This window comes from Buteo buteo, chromosome 28, assembly GCF_964188355.1.
Source record: "Buteo buteo chromosome 28, bButBut1.hap1.1, whole genome shotgun sequence".
Classification (NCBI taxonomy): Eukaryota; Metazoa; Chordata; class Aves; order Accipitriformes; family Accipitridae; genus Buteo; species Buteo buteo.
The window spans coordinates 10025657-10045314 of NC_134198.1; the positions used below are offsets into that span (position 1 = coordinate 10025657).

The 19658-nt window shown below is 42.9% G+C and overlaps 1 protein-coding gene across 17 annotated transcripts in view; it reads right to left on the reverse strand.

The window, feature by feature from the left end:
• Positions 1–301: 301 nt before the first annotated feature.
• ANKRD26 (ankyrin repeat domain containing 26) overlaps positions 302–19658 on the reverse strand; it is a 60417-nt gene continuing 41060 nt past the window's right edge. For 14 of the 17 annotated variants that reach the window (XM_075059207.1, XM_075059206.1, XM_075059204.1 and 11 more), the window contains 11 exons: positions 19474–19567; positions 18309–18386; positions 17004–17138; positions 15824–15936; positions 15263–15404; positions 13104–13385; positions 12178–12410; positions 11222–11468; positions 7523–7584; positions 3367–3412; positions 302–1875 (listed from right to left, as the gene is read on the reverse strand). In XM_075059207.1, coding sequence (XP_074915308.1) covers positions 1747–1875; positions 3367–3412; positions 7523–7584; positions 11222–11468; positions 12178–12410; positions 13104–13385; positions 15263–15404; positions 15824–15936; positions 17004–17138; positions 18309–18386; positions 19474–19567 — 1561 coding nt within the window. In that variant the 3' untranslated portion in view covers positions 302–1746. Of the gene's footprint in view, positions 1876–3366; positions 3413–7522; positions 7585–11221; positions 11469–11507; positions 11827–12177; positions 12411–13103; positions 13386–15262; positions 15405–15823; positions 15937–16260; positions 16502–17003; positions 17139–18308; positions 18387–19473; positions 19568–19658 lie in introns of those variants that run through there. The other 3 variants (XM_075059205.1, XM_075059210.1, XR_012654646.1) reach the window with 3 other exon arrangements.

Below are 19658 nucleotides of genomic sequence, written 5' to 3' on the forward strand. Positions count from 1 at the left end.
ACTCACCTGCTACTTTCTGCCCAGACCACAAGAAGGACTGCTCTAAAATACAGGAAGAGTCTGGGAACTGATTATTAGCAAGACCTCAACTCTAGTCCGCAATCTTAACAGAACTGTGCTTCAAGCCTCCCCAGAGGAAAAGGACACAGACGCATGCTGGCCATTTGCCTGGCCTCCGGGACAGGATGAAGATGCAGCTGTGAACAAAGCTGAAGTGAGCAGAAGAGAGAGCTGGGGAGTTATATGGGCAGGGAAGGGGGTGGAAAGCAAAGTCAAGAAGGGGTACGATAAAACAAAGACGTATACTAGATTACAAAGTTTATTAAATATCAAGATGAAACAGAAAATCTGGAATTAAATACAGTGTATTAGCTTCAAAACCACTTATTCATATAAAAAGGAAGAGCGTCACAGCAGCATTCATCGCTTTCCTCACTGCCTGTTAACTCAAGTCCTTGAATTAGTGGGTAAAACCCCCAGATTCTTCCAGTCATAATTCATCTCAGTACAACCATTCTTACTTTTCCAGAACTGGGACTTTGTTGTATAACCTTCCGATTGCTAGTGACTTTTGCAGACAGGAAATGACAACTGCGGATCTTCAGTAACAACAGGTAGAACTGCTTGTTTTGTTGACATAAATGCCCCACAACAGCCACCACATCATCAGCGGCCACCAGCAACAAAGAGATGGGCTGTCCTATCACACAAGTTTTGGAAAGTACTAAAGAGGCTCAAAGTTGATATATTAGCGTTCCTTTTTTCCCCATATGAAGTGTTTCAGGTGCACCACAGGTGTTGAGGTAGGAACTGCGAATGTCTAAAGCTGCAGCGATTTTTAATACAACAATCAACAGGAATACCATGAGAGGCAATGGGCACAAACTGACACACAGGAGGTTCTGTCTGAACATCAGGAAACACTTTTTCACCGTGACGGGGACCCAGCACTGCCCACGGAGGCTGTGGAGTCTCCATCCTTGGAGATACTCAAAAGACAACATGGTCCTGGGCAACCGCCTCTAGGTGGTCCTCCTTGAGCAGAGGGGCTGGACCAGATGACCTCCAGAGGTCCCTTCCAACCTCACCCATTCTGTGGTTCTGCGATACAAAACAAACGTACCAAAAAGACCACATAACTTTCTTGGCGCTACTATACACTCCCAAGTAGTTTTAAACCTAAGGCGCATAAAGTGACAGCCATGTAAAGTGCCCTATTCTCCGGCCTGAACACCGGTAAAACTTTCACTTGATAAGCAGAAATATTCACTGCATCAGGACTGAAGCAGCAGGCTGCAAGCGCGTCAAATAATGTCCTAAGCATTAAAATAACACTGGAAACATTAAAACCACATAGAGTGAAGGGCTTAAACAGAAAAAAGGGAATGCTTTTGTTAAAACACAGAACATGAGTGGAGCAAAATAATGCATCTACCTTAATAAGAAACATTTTGACAGTTCTGTCAAGCTCAAGAGTCAAGAGTAGTCCATCTGCCAGTCAGAAAAAATAGATATGGTTCTTCGCGTGAGTGCAAAATAAAACAACTGTGCATCAATAAACCATCAGGTAAGCGCAACGTGCTTGACATCCATTTAATAGACTTAGAATTTATATTCAGACAATAAAAATAAACACGTTTTCACATCTGAACAGTCTGAAGGATGGGAAACCACAGATGCGCTATGTAAACAAAATTATTTCCCGAGCCTCTGCCTAGCATTTTGTTCAAATCATATAATTTTTGGTTAGAACATCACGGTACTCCTGTATTGCCCTGGCAAGGGGATCCTGGTCAACATGGACATTTCTGGAAGATCCATCAGTAGATACCATGGGAGAAGCTCCAGCAGATCCAGTTTCAAGTTCAGCAGTGGCTAGGGAGAAAAGAGACAAGATTCCTGGTGTTACTTTTCTAGTAGGCAGGGCCAAGTAAGTCACTGTAAAAACATTATGGGTAACTGGAGACACTACAATCCAGAAAGATTTAAACACTTCCAAAGGAACATAACAATGAAAGGGCTAGGCACAAGGGGAGAAACACATTTTTTCCACATGTGCTTATTAGTCAACAGTACTTTTAAAGGTAGCGAAAGACATTCCGGAGGCCTCACGCTGAACATCTTCAGGGAACCCACAAATGACTCTCAGTTACACCAGTGCTAAATTTAGGCCCCTGCAGAGACCTCTTCAACCTCAAGTGTCTGTTTCCTTAAGTGTTCAAACCAGTGATTTATTGGAACACTACTCCTAAAAATCAGCTTCTGCATTCGCTGTGACAAACTTTAAAAGAAGCGGCCCGTGAACACGCAAACATCTCTGCACTGCAGTCAGGCCAGGACAAGTCTCCCAGCCTGGCACCTTCTCTGAGGGGCGTCTTTGTAACTCGCCCTGGCAAAACCCTCTTTCCTCCATGAAAACACAAACTCGGTGGAAGTAAACCCACCTTCACCATCTTTCTCCAGCCACCTTTTTCAGACAAGGTCCCCAAACCAAACATACTCTGACTCCTAGCAGATGTGTAATTATGTTCAAAATGCACACGGATGCCACGCAATGGCTTTGTGCCCATTCAGGCACATGAAAAGAGCTACGAAGCTACAGCTGAATGCTCTCTCTATGATTAAAAGCATACAGGAACAGAAGGAGATGCTCTCAGGGGCTACTTGCTTTGAAACAGCACCAGTCACTGCAAAGCAGTGACTCTGGAGCAGCAGCTGTGAAATGGGTGGAATTCCTCTTTGGACACCTGGCCTTACATTACAGCCCATGTTTTATGCTACCTATTACAAGCATTCAACTCACGTTTGCCTAAACACTACTGAATGATCTTTTCCTAAAGGAAGACTATCTTTTGTCACCGATTATATTCTTCTTGCTTATCCAAAAAAAGACCGCAACATATAAGCTACAAATATAAGCAATGAATAAGACACATGGCAAAAATCAAGAACTAACAGCAGAGAATGTGTATGGTATGGTTTAGTGCTGAATGCAATTGATGTACATGGAAGGAGAAGTAACAGCTGAAGTCTATGAAAATCTTTTCCCAGGGCTTCTTTTACATTTGACATATGTGCTTGAGGATTAACTCTAGCGAAAGGCGACTTCAGCTTAAGCCAAGTGTATCAGTGTGGGGGAAATCGGTTAGTTTTCTTTGTGCTTGGTTTTTTTCAGGCAACCACATAACATTCTACCCAGTATGTTGGTAAGCAGGAAGTTTTCACATTCAAGTCTAAACTGGAAAGCTAGCAGAAAAAACCCCTGTGCTTAGCACAAGAACTTGACAACTTTGAAGCCATTATTTTCAAGAGTTAGGAACAGTCATCTGTTTCCTTAAAAACACTCCTAACACAATGACACATTACCCTCTTCCAGTTCTTTAGTGATTTTTTCATCCAGTTCCCGCCGTACCTAGAATTATATAGAAAACATACAGTTAGTATTTTAAAAGTTACCTTTTTGTAACTTTAAACTTCTAAAACAATCTTAAAACCCCCACATAACATGTGATGAAAACTACAAATACCATCCCAAATATAGACATCTTGGTTTGGGGCTTGATTTTTAATGAAGAGAATCTCTTGGTCAGCCAGGCTGTAGCAGTCTCATTGCTGAGCAACATTAACTGTAGCACAAAACAACCTGTAACTCACCAGCTGGACTATAACTGGGCATTTAAAAAATATACAGGAAAGAAGCACAGTGGTGTTATTACAATGAAGGTATGGCAAAAGTCTGTCATCAAATACATGAGCAGAACGTCAGCTAAATGCTGAGATACGCACAAATGCCATCCACAGGGACAAATTCAGTCGAGGCTGGCTTCTGCAACTTCATAAGAGAAGTGCAAAAGCAGCTGCTGCAGGATTGACATACACCATGGTACAGAAAAAAGCATGTGCCAATATTCTTCTTTTCTCCACTTTAAGATGGAAAATTGAAAGAGCTCCTGCAGATCACGCCAGGATTCTTCTTTATTGTTATTGCCAATACCACGACACACTCAGAATATAAAAACACCCATGACTTTTTCTTGCAAACTTTGTCCTAAGAAACAATAGCAGCAGCTACAGCTTCTACACAGCAAGAGCTGTGGGGTTTATTATGCCACCAAAATCAGCTTAAGGAGCACTTATTCCTTTCTCCCCTAGAAGGTGGTTATTGCTACCTATTAAGTTATTCTCACTTATGATTCTGACTTCAAAGTCTTCATAAGAAGTCGTCAGATCTTTTGAAGAGTCCAAGCGTTATATGCTGTTGTTTACATTTGATGATACTTGTGGCTCCTACATTTTTTCCATCAAGTCTGTGACACGTGGAAGTGAATTTCAAAACAGATACCACACAGCTTCCAGGCCTATGAGGGCCACGAAGATGCTGAAGGGCTTGGACCACGTGAGCTATGTGGAGAGGCTGAGAGCTGTGACTGTTTCTTTACTGGAGCAGAGAAAGCTCAGGGAGACCTTACCTATGTATATAAATACTTGGTGGGCTGAGTAAAGAAGATGGAGCCAGACTCCTGCCAGTGGTGCCAAGTAAAAGAACAAGAGGAATGGGCACAAATCAAAACAGAGGAAATTTCATCTTAACATAAGGAAATTTTGGGTTTTTTCCTTTTTAAATTGTAAGCGTGGTCACACCCTGGAACAAGTTGCCCAGAAAAGGTTGTGGAGCGTCCGCCCTTGGAGATGTACAAAACCTGCTGGACATAACCCTGAACAACCTGCTATGGCTGACCCTGCTTTGAGCAGGGGTGGGGCTGGACTAGATGATCTTCTGAGGCCCCTTCCACCCTCGCCCATCCTGTGATTCTCCAATTTTAGTACTGAATCCCTGGGGGAATAAGTCTTTCTTTTATGAAATGAGCAACAGACCACCACCACCACCACGAAAAAGAACTGAAACACTGTACAATGTACTCAACAGGCAAAAGCCTCAGGAAGGGAAGCAATCTGCATACCCTCGCAAGAGGAGCAGTAACAGGCTGTAATTCCAAAGGCCAAAGAAATGGGGCTGTAAACCAGCAAAGGGGAGGGAAGGGCCCCCTCTCCAGGCCTACAGGGATAGCTGCGACCAAATTCACCAGCTCCTCCAGGAGAACCACCACTCAGTGGTACTTCCTTGGAATGGTCTGTGCCTTCACAGCTAGAAGAGGGGAGCACAGAGCTGAAAGAACAACAGAAAAGGCCCCCCCCAAATCCCCAAACCTCCAATTGTTTTCAAGCAGGTACAAGCAGCAGCAAAATCCTGGGGAGAAGGGACCTCCTAACACATGAAATGAGACAGAGGTAACAGCGAAAAGCAGGAAAACTAATGCCTAGACCAAAAGATGACCCAAACCCAGGGCCTATCCTAAGCAAAGCAGCAGCAGTTGAGGCGTTAGAAGAAACCACTTTCCCTGGCTTCTGGAGCCCTCACCATGACCAGAAGGTCCACAGGACCCTCCACAACATGTGTGGATGAATCAAGAGAAGAAAAAAAAAAATCTTGTTTTCCTCTTATTCATTCCAGTTACATCTTTGTGAATCTCATCCATGCCCGAGGAAAGAGAAAGAGGTGGAAATCAAGCCAACGCACTGGTTTCTGAACAGGGAATGAAGAGCCAGGCAAAATATACCTTTGAGGACTATAACTCGCCTCCACTGTTCTTCCCGGCAAGCCCCTGGAAAAGGCATCACAGCTGACTATCCCAAACCTCCTGAGCAGGTCATTCTCTTCTCACTGCACATCTCTCCAGGCAGTAACATACTGGGTTCCCTTGCAGCAGTCACCTTCTCAAGAATTCTTTTTCAGGAAGCAGTGTTGACTTCTACTTGCCCACATGGATTGTTTGAGCACAGAGTAAGTCGGATCCTGGAAGACTCCATGACATGGTACTCAGACTCTAGCAACTCACCTTCAGAACAGTACTGGTACTCCAGGCACAACCACTGTCACTACCAAGAACTTTTTGAATATCAGAACTGGCAAGGAGGCTAAACCAGCCTGCTCCTGTAGTTTACAGAAGTTCCATTGTAATAGTGCATGGATTTCATCTGTCATCTGACTGTGGTAGTTAAACATCTGACGCCGTAACTTTACAAATACATAAAGCATGAAAGTATTCTGCAGCAGCCATTCTTTCACTTGGACAAACTAGCAAGTTCAAAATATTTGCAGTAGTAGGAAAATGTGAACGCATCAGTAAGTTTCAATCAAAACCTAACAGCATAAATAGACAAAACGTTTCCAGTACAAAATACCACCCAACATTAAACAATACTGGCTACAAACCTGGTCATGTATCTCGCTGCAGAGAAGAGAGAGAAGAACAGATTTTTGATTAAGGAGCTGAAGAAGAAAGAAAAACGGCCTTAAGTTCAAAGGTCTTCAGTGAGAAGTAAGAACATGGCCCACACGTAAACAAAGCAAGTAAAAAAGCTAACAATTCAAAGACTGCTACAATACAAGAGTGCAGATGGAAAATGAAATCAGAAAAGGAACAGAAATTGAGAAATAGAGTAGGAAGCAGACATTCCCTTTCTCACGTGAAGTAGGAAAACTGGTTTCATAAATCCACTAAACTCACACTGGTTGCAGCTAGCAGAGTTCACTATTATTTTCTATGTCAAGACACCCACATTCATTTTCACCAGCCTTTGGCACAGCTGTTAGGATTTAAGCTTCACCTTTTTTAAACCTAACAACAAGACTCCAGTCCCCAAATCTCCTTGCAGCACTTGCAGCAGACATTCCTCACAGCAGTTCCCAATTTACGGCACACAGACCACTAACATCATATTTGTGTTTCATCTGCTTGATTCAATTTGGTTCTGGATGGTGACATGCCAATTCACGAGCAGTTTGGGAGTCAGTAGACCGCATCATAAAAGAAAAAAAGACCCCGTCAAAGATCTCTCTACTCCTGTAAAGCACAGGCAATACACACGTACATCCTTCTTACAACACAAGTCCTACTATGAAATAAATTCACAATTCATGAAATAAATTCACAATTCATGAAATAAATTCAGCCAGCCGCCTTGCAGAACATAACGGACTGCTAGTCGCTACAGTTACTGTTTGTAATTACATGCATAGAATTTTTCAAGTACTTGTAATTTATTCTTCATTACTGGAGCTCTAATAAAAAGAAAACCAACCAAAAAAACCCAAAGACATTTGCATGTGATTGGGATTTTACTGGTTAATGAGCTTGCGTCAATATGAACTTTTGTATTTTTCAAGGTACTTTGGCACTCCCATTTCAAGGTTATTAATTTCTGTAGCATATATATTTGATAAGGGGGAAGGGGCTATGCTGTAATGGAACACATTTCTTCTTCATGTTATTTTTAAGAATAAAATTCTCACTTTTTGCTGAGCTTGCAACATGGCCACCTTCAAAGTGTAAGGCTATATGCATAATCACTGACATTCGCCTCATGTTAAGTAGTGGTTTAGAAAAACTGTGAAATCATTCAAGCCTTTAAACTCCAAATTCCTTAGTCATGTCTAAAAGAAGCAACTGTGTCCACTTGCCAGAGTAGCACTTCTTCCTCTTGTTCGCAATCAGCATCATTTACCAATGTTTTTTCCAACAGCTGCATGGACAAAGAATTAATACCAGCATTTTGAGTAACAGCAGTGCGAAGTATTTTCACCTCCTTGCCCCTGAAGCTACTTCAAAGCTTTTGCACAAACCAAATTTACATAAACATCCTCCTCTTAAGAACAAGATGTCCTGTACTTCAAGTAGCCTTTCTCACCTTGAGGAAGCTACTGCGAGAAACACTAAATCTGCACAGCGAGCTTTGACTAAAAAAAGAAGTGCAAGATGACTACCTGAGGCATACTGCAATTTAAGGTCCTTAACTCCCTGTCACTACGAGCTTTAGTGGCAGGAGCATTCGTAATCTCCAGCCAAAAAAGCACTGCTCAGCTTGAATTTAAAGGCAAGACAAATTCTGTAGAAGGGAACCAGGTTACTGGAAAAAACTTCAGGCATAATTCAAGCAAAGAGTGAAGTGAAGAAACGGCTTAGAGTCAGAGAAACTCTTCTGTCTTTAAATAATCTGGTGGACAGGCAGAGTACTAAGCAGCACAACCTGCAAAGCACTTCAAAATAGACTAAAACTGTAATCTCTGCATTCTTTCCTCATGTTCCAACTTGTCTCCTGAATGGCACAGGACCTGAATGGCACAGGACTCCTGCAGAAGTGACAGCACAGACTGTGCATCTGGTAATTTTGCATTTGGGAACTGATGGAGATTCATCACCCATTATTTTATGCAGAGGGATCCATGCGGTTTCCCCCTTTTGTTACTTCCTGACTTAAAGCCCTATTTTCCAGTTCAGTCCTCTTCTTGTAGACGCATGTGTCAGGAATTCTGTCCTTTCAGCTCCTCAGAGATATGCTATGGCTTCAAACACTGTTAATGACATACTGCACCCAGCTGAGGAAACTGAAACCAGCAGTTCTAAGTGACATACCCACTTAGATGCATGTCCTCTAGCAACTACTGCACCTCTGAGAACCCTGTTTCTTTTTTCTGAAGCACTCTGAAAGAGAGGATCACGTTTTCAGACTTTGCTGAATACACTGAACATTGAGTGACTTGGGGCTACAGACAGTGCCATTACAATTAGTCCCAGTTGTTCCCTAACTGGCGATTACGGGAAGAAGTATCATGAAAGGACATGCAGCTGCATTTCGTAACAGAGAGGATAAATTCACACTGATAATTCCGAGTCCCAGAGACCAGCCTTCTGCTTTGATTGAGGGAAAACAGGCATGCTGGGAATTCCAGCTTTTTCTTAAGACAACCTGGTAGAAATGGTAAGAAATGGGAAAGTTCTCTGAGGATTTAGCCATAGTTTTACTCACTTTCATGCAAGGAAGAGAACTTTAGAATTTAATACTATATTAGAATTAGAAGCTAATCACGAGAAGACAAACTGTGTCTAGTAAGAGCAAATTATCCTCAGCTCCTCTCTTGACACGACCTAAAAGTCTCTGTAGGTTGTAAACAAGATCAGAGAGGACTTCAGGGGATTAAGTCCTACTAACAAAACTGCACTAGGATGGAGACATTTAGGTATATTAGAAAGCCCCCAAAGTAGCAAACAAACCCTCACCTCACGTCAGTAACTGAAGACTGGGGAAATGTCGTATGTAATCGTTCTTCAACTTCCTTGAGAGTCTGCTCAAGGCTGATGGGTATTTTTGTGTTCTGGTTTTGTTTTTAAACCTTAAAAGCGAAGCCTCAGAAAACAGTACCAAAACTTAAAAGTATTCCCCAGCACAGCAATCCATCACAAAATGAGAGACATATGCTCTGAAAAGAAACTTTATGGGTGCTATTGAAGTCAGGACGCTGAGTGAGAACGGTATCGCCATCCTCAGATCTAATGCACACTGTTCTTGGAATTAGCTCCAATGTTTGTCACAAGTATATTTGGAAACCATTTTTCACAAGACGTTGAAGCAGCCTATATAATGATTTGAAATGTATATCTGCATACGTCAGCAACGGTATAAAAACCAATGAGCTATGCAGTAGCCTTTTAAAATATTTAATCTCTGGAACGTACTTAAGGGAAGCTAGTAGAGCAGTAAAGGTATCTATCCTGACACTGACAAAAACTTTGAGATGCCCAGAGACTTCCAATTTCTTCTGGAAAATTAAGATGGAAGGGACTACTTGAAGAATGTTGCTGTAATTCAGTTAAGAAGCACTGAGTACTCCCACTTGCTCCCCCTTTACTGGCTTTTTTTCCTGTTTCTTCTTCTTCAACAAGGGCACAACTGTTAACCCTTTTCTTTTAAACTACAGCAGTGTTTCTCCTAGAAGTGTGACGGTTTCCTCCTTTGCCTTTTTCTTCTTTTAACATCTTGCTCCCATCTCTCTGTCCGTTCTTTTCCTCACTTGTTCCCTGCTCCCTACCCCTCTTGTTCCCTCGTCCTGGCCTTCTCCTTATTTCACTTTTGCAGTGGGTCCCTGACTTCTGCCTCCTTTCTACTGCTTGCATGCTGAATAGCCCTTGCAGATGGTACAGCACCAATTGCCTCCCGAGTTCTTTCTGTAATGTACGGCCACCCTCTGACCTCAAAAACACATTCACAGCGATACAGAATCGTTCATCTTAACTGCCGCTGCTACGCATTACCTACACTGCTTTGTCCGTTTTTGATTTTGTTGGGTTTGGGCTTTTTTTTTTTTTTTTTTCCTCTCCTTAAACCGGGTGCAGTATGTAGTCACATTGTTGACATGGATTCTTTCCAATGTGGGTGGGACCACTGAACTGAGATGGACTTAAAAAAAGTGAATGAATACTTCTCACATTCATTCAGCCCCAGAATGCACGAGGGATCAAACACTGACTGCACACAGAAGCTTGTCCATGCCTCAGTCCTATGCTAGGTGGGAAACTGATTACAACTATTGACATCTGGTTTCCAAGTCTCACAATACAATGTTCACCATTCTGTGAGGGATGTGCTATCACACTGACTGCTAATTACAGGGCATACTTTGACCAAAAGTATTGCAGAGGTTGCAGCATTGCTGCAAAATTAGAAAGCTGTGAAGACTTCCTGAAGAGTAGCTAATTTTACCTGTTCGTGTAATAACACGTAGCAGGAACTACAAAAACAAATGCCTCCTACACATAGTATACACCCTGCACTGAAGTATAAAGTGAGAAATTAGGCGATCCTGTTCCTATCATCCTATTTTTGAAGCATCCCTTTATTGCTATTAATGTACTAAAACAAGTTCCAGTGAAGAAACCCCGAGAATGAATATCAGTCAGGAAGGAAAAGGCGTCTCAAACAAAGATGTCTGATGGGATTTTGCACTCAAAGTTAGCCATTTTAAACAGGTCATACATACTACACATTAAAATTTAGTGAAGAGCTTAGCTGGGAAATTCCGATGCCACAGTATTCTTTATCACAGTTTCTCTTGTAAAAGAATGTAGTTACACAGCTCACTATTTAGATTTCAGATTTTTTTGGTTTTTGAGCACTCTTGGAAAATTTGTATAACCCTGATGACCAAAAGTCTTCACCCCTACCACATATAGTTGTGTACTGTTTTGATGATGAGCAATTGTTTGGGCATATTAGACCATAGAGTTTGGAACTATAAAAGGATTCTAACTTCAGCCTAAAAAGCATAACCTTGCTTACGGATACTCTTTAGCAGTAGTTGGGAATAGTATTTCAAAATTCTTACCTTAGCCACATAGGCTTCAACCCTGTTTCTTGACGATAAAGCGTTCCCGGCTTGGCTTAGGAAGCTTCCTCCTAGACTTAGACTTCTGTTCAGTGCCAAATGGTTGCCAAGATGTCCCAGTTCAGTTGAATACAGAACTGGACTTGCAGCCAGACCTCCACTGACAATGCTGCTTGCGATTAAAGATTTGCTTCTATGGCGCTCCTGAAGGAGCTTAGCATTGGCTTCTGCTAGTCTCTCATTAGCTCTGAAACATTCAGAAGCATACAAAGAATTATCTTTGGTAATGACACTTTTGCAAAGTCGCCCCCCAGGTCTTTGTCTATTCTTCAACTTCTGAAAGTGGAAGGGATTAAAAGCCTCTAAAACAACAATATAATTTGATCTGAAGTCTTTGCAGAGAGCCTGTTTCTAGGAAGTCACACTACCTGCAAGGAGCAGCAAGGATTAACAACACTTCGGACTTCTCAGCATTAGGGCTTCAAAACAATCTGTGAACACCATGTGTTTACACAGCTTCTTCTGAAAGGTACTTCATCTGCATAAGAACTCTGGACTACCCTTCCTTTCCCAAGGAAAGCTCACACCTCAGACATGCTGCTAAACTGAAAGCAAAAAAAGAACTGGGTTTTTGTTTTTTTTTTACTTCACAGAATCAAATTCTGTTCTCTGAAGTGCCTATCCTTATTCAAGCAATAAAGGACATGAAATTTATCTTTTCTGCCACACATAGAATACCCTATTAATGCCATGATTAGTGGTGTTACTGCTGGAACACTAAAGAGAAATGAAGACAGTTCTAATGAAGGGAAAGGGTCTTAAGCTACTTTCCTCAGAAATATGCCTTCTTACGCTTACACACATAATGCTAGAAGATGCAGAAGAGGGCTTTTAGGAGGAAAATGCATGAGGAAAAAGTAGTATCTTATTACCACTCCAAAAAAGCATAAACTTACCTTTCCAGTTTATTTGCTAGGCATCTTCTTATTTTTACTTCTTCCAGGTACAGCTCTTTGTACCTTTCCACTTCTGCCTGCGTGGATTCTTTTTGAAAAATACTGTCTTGCGTATTTTTTATCCTGTCCAATTCACATTCAAGATCTCTAATTCTGTGTTTTAGCTGGTTTCTCAGTGAAGCATGATGACTGGCTCTGATTTGTTCTAACCTGTCCTGGGAGGCTGCCTGCGTCTGAAGCAGATAACGCACTTTCAACCACTGCAAAGAAGAAGAGAACTCTCCCTGCCAGTCAATTGCACGTACCCAATTTCAAGGGGCCCAGCTTTACTCACTGAGGCAACTGTGCCTCCTCACTACCATCAGCAATCAAGGCAGAACCCTGGAACTACCGCATTAAATAGTTCTTCAGAAAGAGCCCCCCTCTTAGCACTATTGTTCATCAAAGCTACTAATGAGAGAACACCGCCTCTGTAGGACAGGGCATAAAGAAAAGGATTCCTCAAATTATAAGGATCCCTCATCTCCACCCGCCACCCCGCCACTTTGGTGACTTCTTCTCTGAGCACTTTTCCCCGTACAATGGCAAAGGAGGACCTGTATGCCTGGCCATGACAACTGGAAGTGACAATACCCATTCAAGGATGAACACGACCAGCGGACAGTGATAACCTCCCACCCACCCAAGAACTGCAAAACGGAAATCTATCTTGGGCAAGCTTTTGATTCAGGGACCTGCAGGCACATTACACACACATGAAAGCACTCTTGCCCAACCATATTCTCTTCTCCCACTGCCCTCTACGAAAGACAGAAGTACAGCACTAACAGACAGAATCAGGCACCAAAACAAAAATACTAAAAAAATGACAACCACAACAAAAGTATGCAGTAGAGACTACAGACACACGTGAGAAATTCACTTGCCTGCAAAAACAGATTGACTTCTTGTAGTCTTTGTCTTATCTCTTGTCCGGCTCGTTCTTCCATCTCTCTTTTATATTGTTCTAGCTGGCTGCGATCCACCATGTTAGTCTCCAAATGATGTTTGAGGTTAGCCAGCTCTTCTTTCAGCTGGCATTTGCTCTTCTCCAGTTTTTCATGGTTCCCACGCATGGTGGACAACTCTTCTCGCAAATCCTGATTCTGTGCTTCTAGCTGCATGCATTTTTTAGACTCTATCTCCAGCTGCTGGGAAAGGTCACCAACCTGTAGACAGCAAAAAAAAAAAAAAAAAAAAAAAAAAAAAAGAAAGAACCCCCAAACAAAATCAGAACCAGGAAACTTGGATCTACAATTACTCGGTTCTGTGAAAATCAGTAAAGGGGTTGGCCATCGAGGCTGTATTTACCATCTGCTGACTCAGTATGAAAACCAAAGTGAAAGCAGTCTCTTCTTTTCAAACAAGAACAGCTTTCACAACATTCCTGATAGGATTCCTCAGGCTCCCATCCTTTCTCAGTTCTTCTGCAGTAGGTATCAAGAGGACCAAGAGGTGCCAAACTAGCAGCATTTCACGCATAGGGCTAAGTGGAAAAGCACTAAGGCTATTCTTCCATGAGATGCTCATATGCTCACGGGAAATCACACACCCCCATACCTAGCCACCTTCTGGTTTCATCAGAAACAACACGTGTCAAGCTCTAGAGGAATTTTTACATGCTGTCAACACAATCAAAGCTTCATTACAGAACGGACAAGACAAGAAACAGAAGCTCTTTTTTTTCCATTACACTGAAAGTTTTGTAAACAGTGGTTCAGAACACAGCTTTTACAGCGGTGGTGGAGGAAGACATATTCTCTTTAGGTCAAAGCTGCAGTTTGTTTTCAAAAATTTGCAGGAAATATCAGACTTTCAGTAAGTCCCAACGGTCAACTACAGCTCTATCCTCCTCTTCCCCCCTCCAGAAACATACATTTTCTGTACCTGTTGAAGAGAAAACACAACACCCTGTCTTTTTTTAATAAAAGTGGAGGAAACCAGCATACTAAACACTTGAAAGAGTCTCTAACAAAGTAGAAACTTGAGACTTATCTAAAACCGCCTAAATGTAACGCCCTTCCCTGTCAGTCGAAACAACTCTCCAGCAGAAACACAAACCCACTACTAACTTCTGGACTAAAAATGAGCCACTGCAAAGGCAGCTGACTCATTCTACAATGCCTTCCAAACTCGAACGTAGCTCTGAAACATGGCTGCTCTCAAAACAAATCTGAGCAATGAGCGGAGAAGTAGATCAAAGGTTACGTGCTACTGAACAGCCAGAGCAACCTCAAAAGCACCTCTGGGAACTCTGCTTCTGGGTGCCCATGACAAGGGAAAGATGGGCCGAGACAGCTACTAGCCAGCAGTAAGTTACAGAATTTTTTCTGCATCGCCTCAACTGCATCGTGCCCTGGGAAACAACGACACCGTTTAGAAAAGCAAAACCTGAACTGCCTTCTGCTCAACTGCTGCCTAAGACAGAGCTCAAGCGATGACCTTGGGCAAAGCCAGCTCCATACAGTTGTTCCCAGTAATGGCGGTGTTAATTCCCTCTCTTCCAGAGAAGGAATTCCTCTGTAAGACCTCGAAGACGCTGCCATGGCCTCACGCTGCAGCCAGGCCTGTGCCGAGCCTTACTGCTCTCAGCCCTGACCCTCACCCATGGCCGTGACATCCTGGTAGGACTGCAGTCCCTATGGACTGGCCTGGCGATCTGCACTCTTGGCTGACCCTGCTTGCTGTCACCGGACTTATTCCGCTCTTCTTGGTGAGAGCCTGTGGGACTGCCCGTGAGGTCATGGACCCTGCCAGCCTTGCTGCGACTCTCGGCTCACCCTTCTTCTACAGAGCAGCCTGCCCTTGATGTGCCCTTGCAGATACTGCTTTGCACGTTATGTTTTCATCTCTACCCATAACGATAACTACATCGGTATTAGTTATAGACATCTACTACTGCAACAGTAGAAGGAGCATCAAGAAAAGGCAGTTGCTTCCAAAATGCAGCAAAGAAAAAAAAAAAATCAACAGCATGAAAAGTAGTACAGGTTTTTCAAAAGAAAAAACACCACCACCAAAAAACCCCAAACAAACCAGAGCTCACCTTTGCTCTTAATCTACCAACTTCATTGACCATTTCAGAATACCTGTTCTTCATTTCTCCCTGCAAATTAAGCTGGGACTCCATCTCTTTCTCCTCATATGCCCTTAGGTTCTTCGTAGCTCTGCTCAGAAGCTTCTTCAACCTGCACAGCAAATTAGTCAAGAAAACAATGAAGCAAAGGAACAACTGGCCTTTTTCACATACTCTTACGTAAACAGTGCAGACATGGCTTGCTTCATCTTTAACGTGCTTTACACACCAGCAATTACTGAGAAAAAACCCAGCATTACTGTGCCGCAAACCCCTTGAAAGGTCCAAATTTCACCTGAAAAGAGGAATAAAAGACTTCCTCCCCCCGCCCAGTAGAACTGCACAGCAACCTGCATTTGCAGTTCTTTTGGCAGCTATTGAAAACTATGGACTCATGCACAGAACCACCCTGCAAGAACTAACACGGGGCTTGAATTTTCTCACAGTTACATACACCTATTTTTACAGTGAAGTTCAATAAAGCTTGACTTCTAGTCAGGGATACCTCTTCACCATACTAAAAAGCCATACCTCTTACAGTCTTTCTGCAGTTCGATGTTTCTTTTCATTTCTTGATCTAGACGCAGTTCGACTGGGCGTTTCAACTCTACCAGCTTCTTCACTTTCTTTCTTTCAGTCTCACACTTTCAAAATAGAAAAGATACATGACACACACAGCGTAGGAACAGTATCTACGCGCAGTATATGCATCTAACGTTCCCCACAGAGAAGCTGCAGTACGCCTCTATCTGTTAGCCAAGTGCCACAGAACGCCAAGGGACAAAGTTCCTGAGAACATTTAATCACTTTGGGTTTCACATCAAACAGGCCAACACCTAACAACAGAAACAGACGACCCCACTGAGGCAAAGGCTCTTCTAACACTTCAAGGCAAAAAGGTGGAAAAGATGCTGGAGGACACTTTCGGCAGTTCCTCTACTCATAACAGGGATTACGTAAGTATGTACCTCATGGGAGAACACAGATCAATCTAAAGCTTTCATGGGATCTTCAAGGACCAGCAGGCAGGGGCTTGCAGAGGAATTTGATCTTTTGCAATTCTTCAATGTTTCATTTCCCTCTGCTATTACCTCCCTCTCTCCTCTGGGGGTATTTACTTATTCACATCTTGTTCTGCCTCTTGGTGTCTTCTCAGCCAAACCAGAGGAGAGCTGGCAGCTGTTTTGACTTTGTACTTCCATTTTTCCTCTACAGAAAAGGAGAAAAGGGAAAGACTGCCCCTTGGAAACTGGCAGCCATTTCTTGTTTCCCAAGTACTAGTTCATTTGCCCAAAATTCCTTCAGTACATTTTTCTGGAAGGCTTTTAAGCTCCCACTACCCTGAAAACATGCAGCAGCTCCTCCATACGTTGCACTGGAAACATGAAGCATTTTAACCCTGCCCAGAAACCAAGGCGTCAGAAGATGACCCGAAGGAATCCAAGAAATAACTGGGGAACTGCAGCCTTGCTCAATGTGCTCAGCCGATAGCAAACCACATTGGGAACTCTTCCCAATAGAACCACTCCAGAATTTACACAAAGATACCCAGCTAGCTTTTATTTGCTTCCTGGCTGATACCCAAGTCACAAGATACTCGCAGCCTGAACGGCAAGGATAACAGAAAAAGCTGACTGTAAGAACTCAACAAAAACGTAGACACAGTTCTCCGGGGTATTGGCTAGGCATCCAGAGAATTTTCTGGGCTCACCTGTTCCAGGAGTTCTGCCTTTTCTCTGTCAAGCTGAGCAACAAGCTCTTCAAGGTGGGATCTTGACTTCAATTGCTCTTCCCACATGCTGTGTGAGTCCTTTGATGTCAGAGGCAGCACATTCTGCTTTTGCACCTGTGACAGCAACAGCGGCAAAAGAAAAAACTAAGGTGACTGGAAAGACAGCACTGCAGTAGAAAGCAGTAACTGAAATGGAAACAGGTCTAAGCTCTCCTCTCCCCATCCAAGATCTACAGTTAAGGTTAACACGGAGTGTAGAACACACCTCAGGAAACAGAACCAAGAGCAGCAGTTGAAGCTGGTGGAAAGAATGAACACCCTAGAAGTGACAAGATGAGGTTGCAACTTTGGGGGATAAGATGACACGCACACACACACACACAAGATCACCCTACAACTTTCTTCCAAAGGTCCTCCAGAGTTCCTAACGATACGTACTTTTTAATATAATAATTCCTCTAGTGCCCACCATAGAAAATACCCTACCCTCACGGCTTCTGTAACAGCTGTACATCTCCTGAGAGCAAGAATATGTTTTCAAATCAGCAATGCTATTTATGCTTCTACCCAAAGGGACAAAGATTTGCTTAACAAATGCATTTGAGTGGAGCGGAACTTACAGATTCAGTTCAAGTATAAAGAACGCAAGTTGACTAGCTGCTTTTAGCGGCATTCTCTAAGAAGGGGGGAGGGAGTGGGGAAAAAAAAAAAAAAAGATGTCTGATCTACAGAAAGTCATGAAAACCTCAGCACAAAGGCTTAGACAAAAAAAATCCTTAGGGTGTACAAATTTCTCAAGTGCCCTTACAGAGTAGGTGAAATGCTATGTCTTACAACTGAAGCTAACATGGTCTCAAGGGCAAGCTGTGATAAAGCTGCAAAGACGGATCTCCCAAGTCCAGTCTCCTCTCTCAGCTTTCAACGACCGATCTCCCCCCTGCCCACAATATCCATCCTATCTGTCATCTGCCATGCTTTAACTCCAGTAGGCAGCTAAGCACCACACAGCCACTTGCTTACTCCACCCTGGTAGGATGGGGGAGAGAATTCAGACAAATCATGCTGATGAACACAAGTATCTTGCACACCACAACACAGATACAAAATACAGCAGCAGGGGAATAAGGAATTTTACAGCCTTTTCCCTTGAGGGTACCTTGCCCTAAAACCAGAAGGGTATTTGTCAGCTGAACTGTACCTACACAGCCCACCTGATCTTTTCGATTACCTGCACAGGGAAGAGTCAAAGACTAAACCAGTCATTCACAGAAGCCATTCATGTACCTGCTGGTGGAGGTGGTCCTCTGCAGCTGCCTGTGTTGTCCGTAAGCTAGTTATCAAGTCTTCCAGGCGGTTATGAACCTACAGAAGCATTAAAAGAAGCAAGAAGACATACTATGATGTTCCAGACTGAAGTTTACACCTCATTACCAAAAACAAATACTACATACACCTCATCACCTCTTTATTCCTACAGTATTTACACCTAGCACCAATAATCACAACGGCCTTAGTCTGATGCCACTGTAAAATTGGTAGCAATCATCACGTCTGCCGTTTACTTCAGGGAGAGAGAACACCATGCAAAGAATCTTCAATGAAAATAGGCAGGAATAGCTTTTCCCATCCACAGTAGATTTGAAAACCATGCCCTACTAACCTAAGAGGAAGGACCAGCGTCATGACTGCCTTCCCTTTTCTCTTGTCAGTATCAGTACATCACAAAGTTCAACTTTCACACGTAGTTATTTCTGAACTCTTTTCAGCGTTAATTACCAACTACAGTTTTAACAAGAACCCTAGTTCACTCGTTACAATACAAATTTCCTTCATACAGGCCACAGACAAAAGCACCTTATTGGAGCTAAATCAACCACTGTGCAGAGGCAGTGGGAAATTCCAAGGCCTGCACTGAGCTCTGCGAATGATACCACAGGCATTCTTCTTCACTGTTTCATGAAGATGAACCCACACCAAGTGGCCAAAGGAAAAGCAATTCTGCACAGCCAAAGCTCTGGAGGGTATAATTTTTGTTCCAGTCTGATGATGCCAGTCATCTGGCACAAACTGCTTGGTATCAATATTCTCTGTAGAATTTCCATGAGTTAACTTAATGAATACCTTTAATGATACACATTGCAACAAGGGTTTGAAGCCTCATCTGATGTCATGACAGGTCTAAAGCAGACAATAGTCAGACCAGCGTATTACTGTCAAATCCTCACATTTTAGAGCGTGAAGTAGGACTTGCCATAGTAGCATGGGAAAACTCTCAAAACCAGAAAGCTGGGGAATGGACCAGGCTGCTTTCTGAGCAGCCTATATTCACTAGAATGCAGGAACTGAGCTCCCCATGGCTCTCCAGGAAAACCTCATCCTAAAATTTCCCCACAGAAATAGGTAACTAGGCTCAGGAGCTCACAAAAGGGGAAGTTTGTGACCAGCTTACTGAGGCAGAGGCTTGCAGGTCTCTCTGAAGGGCTTCAATCCTATTGTTTTGTTGCTGGACTGTGGCTTCCAGTCTGGCATTTTCAATTTCAAGGCTTAAAAAGAAATACAGGTCTTATGAGGGAAATCCGCCAGAGCACCAGCTCTGAAAGAACAGCGTGAAACAACATAATCTAAGGCAAAAGC